Source organism: Glycine soja, chromosome 8 (assembly GCF_004193775.1).
Source record: "Glycine soja cultivar W05 chromosome 8, ASM419377v2, whole genome shotgun sequence".
In the NCBI taxonomy this organism is placed as follows: domain Eukaryota; kingdom Viridiplantae; phylum Streptophyta; class Magnoliopsida; order Fabales; family Fabaceae; genus Glycine; species Glycine soja.
In genome coordinates this window covers 22,797,983-22,802,075 of record NC_041009.1, presented here as the reverse complement: position 1 = coordinate 22,802,075, position 4,093 = coordinate 22,797,983, and the positions used below count along the sequence as shown (strand labels likewise).

Here is a 4,093-nt window from a genome sequence, read left to right as displayed (position 1 = left end):
TATTGCTTTCCTCTTTTTTCTCGATTTCAATTACAAAAAAAATGTAATCCATTCTATTAATCTAATGACTAATCAAAGAATTACTTGTTTGGCACGTAAGATTAGAGGAGATTCTTTGCCAAATTTATGGGAGGATATGGAAGCCGAAAGATAGAAAAGCACGAGGGCTTTATCGTAATTACAAGTTTACCTCGGCGCCTATATAATCGTCACCTCTGCTCCCCATAACAACCCAACGAATTTGCCAAACTCAAACGAATACGTTTTCTCTTTCTCTTCAATTTCACCCTTATTAGCATAGCATATTCATTTCCCTTTCTTGAATCGTTGTAAGCGCATTGCGATTTTGCCCTTATCTTTATTTCAATTTTTTGTTCTGTTTTTGTTATTCATTTGGGTTAATTTCGATTCGAAGCTTAACTGCGAGAGGGGATATCAGAGAAGTTGATTGGCCTCCCATTAATAGTAAGTACGAGTTTTTTTTTTTCTTTAAGATTCTTGTTTATGTTTTGGAGGAATACATATGAATATGGTTCGATTTTTAAATGAACTAATGAATTGAAAGGAGAGAGAGCGAATTCAGATTTCTTTTTTGGGCTTTGTGGCATTATTTCCAAGCTTTTTCCTGGTATGAAATATTTTTGCTATTTTCTTCAATTTTGTTAGGGTTTATGGGGACATGGAGGAACATTTCGGTTTTTCTGGTTTTTAATATTGATCATGAAAATTTGATTTCTTTTCCTCCAGTTTCTATAACCATCTCAGAATGCTCAATGTTTCTGAAATATGTTTGAGATTCAATTTGGTATCTCGAAATATTTCAAAAAACGGTGTTAGTCTGTATAAAATTGATGTGATTTTAGTTCTCATCACAGACTAAAAACTTATGTTTGATGTTTCAGTTAAAAAATAGAGATTAAATTCCTATTAAATTTTTATAGGATTTAAAAACCAATTGATATATTTGAGGGATAAAAAATATATTTTACCCTTGAAAAGATGATGCTTCTGTCTGCTGGGTACATTTTTTACTTTTTAATACTGTTGATTTACATTACATACAATGTAGGCATGAAAACATACTTCATTTTTTCTTATTGATCGCATTTGTATCAAATGATTATGGAATTGGTATGACAATTTGACAATAGTGTTGTATTTATTTGTTCGAGATGTTGAGAGGTTACACTACATAGTGAATTTGTTCAGAATAGCGTTTTGCCTTCATAATTTTTTTTTTTATATTTATTTTCCTCTCACACTATAAGACCCTAGAATTTATGTTTGTATTTCGATTACTTGCCTATTCTGCCATTGATTTTTCTTTGTTCTTTTGTCAGACAGATCTGAATGATCTGATGGAGTCTAAAGGTGGGAAGAAGAAGTCGTCTAGTAGTAAGTCCTTTTTGTACGAAGCTCCTCTCGATTACATCATTGAAGACGTTCGACCACACGGTGGAATCAAGAAGTTCAGATCTGCTGCTTACTCCAACGTAAGTTTCTGTTTCATTTCTTTCTGATGATTAAATGAAGACATGTAGTATCTAATGTTGTTGTTGTTTAACTCTCAAATTTTTTCCTGTTGCAGTGCATCCGCAAGCCATCCTGAGATTCCCTAGGTCGTGTGAGGACGTAGCCCCCTTAGTCCTGCATCTGCTATATTTTTCTAGTCTCTTCTCTTCTCCTTTTTCTTGTTTTCTTCCTTGCCCTTTTGTTCTCTCTACCTACACAGCAAGACTTTGTTTCTTTTTGAGTCAAGATGGCTGGCTCAGCTATTGGTTTCGAAGGCTATGAAAAAAGACTTGAGATATCATTTTTTGAACATGGTGTGTTTGCTGACCCTGAAGGAATAGGCCTCCGAGCATTGTCCAAAGACCAATTGGACGAGATTCTTAAACCAGCAGAGTGCAGTATTGTTGCATCACTTTCAAACGATTATGTTGACTCTTATGTTCTGTCAGAGTCAAGCCTGTTCATCTATCCTTATAAAATTATCATCAAAACTTGTGGGACTACCAAATTGCTTCTGTCCATCCCTGTCATCCTCAAGTTGGCTGATGCTCTTGACATTGCTGTGAAATCTGTGAGGTACACTCGTGGAAGTTTCATTTTTCCTGGGGCACAGTCTTTTCCTCACCGCAGTTTTTCAGAGGAGGTTTCTGTTCTTGACAGCTATTTCAGCAACCTTGGTTCTGGTAGCAAAGCTTATGTTATGGGTGACCCTTCGAAGTCACAGATTTGGCACATCTACTCTGCAAGTGCACAGACCAAAGGGTCATCTGAAGTTGTCTATGGCCTTGAGATGTGCATGACCGGTTTAGAAAAGGAAAGCGCTTCTGTGTTTTTCAAGGAGAATACATCTTCAGCAGCTTTGATGACCGAAAATTCTGGAATTAGGAAGATCCTTCCACAGTCTGATATATCTGATTTTGAATTTGACCCTTGCGGATATTCAATGAATGGAATAGAAGGGGGTGCAATATCCACCATCCATGTCACTCCTGAAGATGGTTTCAGTTACGCAAGTTTCGAAGCTGTTGGTTATGACTTTGATGAGATGGCTCTAGGTGAACTTGTGGAAAGAGTTTTAGCATGCTTTCGTCCAGCAGAGTTTTCTGTTGCTTTGCACATTGACATGCATGGCGAAAAACTTAACAAATTTCCCTTGGACATCAAAGGATACTACTGTGGTGAGAGGAGCTATGAAGAGCTTGGAGTAGGTGGTGCAGTTGTGTACCAATCATTTGTTCAAGGCTGTGATGGCAGTACATCTCCCAGGTCTATTCTGAAATGCTGCTGGAGTGAGGATGAGAACGAAGATGAAGTGAGGGAGATATAAGTACTTCTGGTTTTTATGTTCTGTTATTTATCTTTACTGTTGAGTGTGTTATTACCTAATAAATAAATTTGGGGGTTATGATGTGAGAGTGAAGCAATGAACTTATTGTGTAGCTTCACTTAATTTGTGTGATTATGCAGATGTTTTTTTCGTTTCTACTGCCAACTCATATGGGAGACTCTTATATGAGGCTGTTGCACTTGTATTTTATTTTATATAAATAAATATAAATATAATTATATTATAATGTAAATTGTTCAAGTTATTAGTGACACATTCTTAATTCAGCAATTCAACTTCGCCCGCAACTTGCTGATTGCTGATCACATTTCTAAAGCCAATGCCTGCTGTTTTTAGGATTTTTTTAAAATAATAATTGTGCTGGGACATGTGTTCCTAATTCATGTTTTTTGTTCTTTTCGTGTCAAATGGCACACACAGACGTAGATGGAATGTTTCCCAACGCAAATCCAAATATGCGGTTTGCCAAATATACAAGGATGAATAGAAATAAAAATGATTGACACCCAACCAATCATTAACTTCCACTTCTACTATATTACCAAAATATTTTTTTCTTCTTTTCATCTATTGAGTCTTTTTTTGAAATATAAATTAAAATATTTTAAAAGTTATAGATATTAATCAAACATAAATTGGAGAATATTGTTTCTTCAAAGGTTTTTGTGTCAATTTTTTTTTATCAATTGAGGGGGTGTTTATTTTACAGAATTTTGTAGGATTTCTGGAAATGTTACTCCTACCAATATTAGATGGAAACATATACTTGACAATTTTTTTTTTTATATTTTTTTGGATGATGGGTTTATGAATTTATTTTTTAGATAAGGACGGATTTATGAATTATGACCATAGATTCATAAAAGTTAAAAGGCATTAAGTCATTTTAGGAGTAATTTTTGGTAGAGCTGCTCTTTTCAATAGCTTTTTTTTTATAACTTAATTTTAATAATTTAATGGCTCTCGAAATAAATAAATAAATAAATAAATACTATTGAGATAATATCAAAATATTTAATAGTTGAATAATTAAAATTTAATATATAAAAAATATTAATAAAGTAAAAATATAAAAAATACTCTCCTAGTCCTTTTTCTACTGTATAATTTTTAAATGTTTTTCTATCACATTAGTTATCTTATTTACACTTTTTATATCTCTTTTATGATATATATATATATATATATATATATATATATATATTATTTATTTTTTATTTCTCAAGATGTGAT

General features: G+C 33.2%; 1 protein-coding gene across 2 annotated transcripts; it reads left to right on the top strand.

Moving 5' to 3' along the window:
• Window positions 1–229: 229 nt before the first annotated feature.
• On the top strand, window positions 230–3,092 carry LOC114422789 (S-adenosylmethionine decarboxylase proenzyme-like). Of its 2 annotated transcripts, XM_028389317.1 has the most exons (4): window positions 230–329; window positions 416–465; window positions 1,341–1,493; window positions 1,589–3,092. In XM_028389317.1, the coding sequence occupies exon 4, from the start codon at window positions 1,760–1,762 to the stop codon at window positions 2,837–2,839; it is 1,080 nt and encodes a 359-aa protein (XP_028245118.1). In that variant the 5' UTR covers window positions 230–329; window positions 416–465; window positions 1,341–1,493; window positions 1,589–1,759; the 3' UTR covers window positions 2,840–3,092. The 2 variants fall into 2 exon arrangements, with proteins under 2 accessions (XP_028245118.1, XP_028245119.1); XM_028389318.1 differs by having other exon boundaries at window positions 238–465; window positions 1,345–1,493.
• Window positions 3,093–4,093: the final 1,001 nt, after the last annotated feature.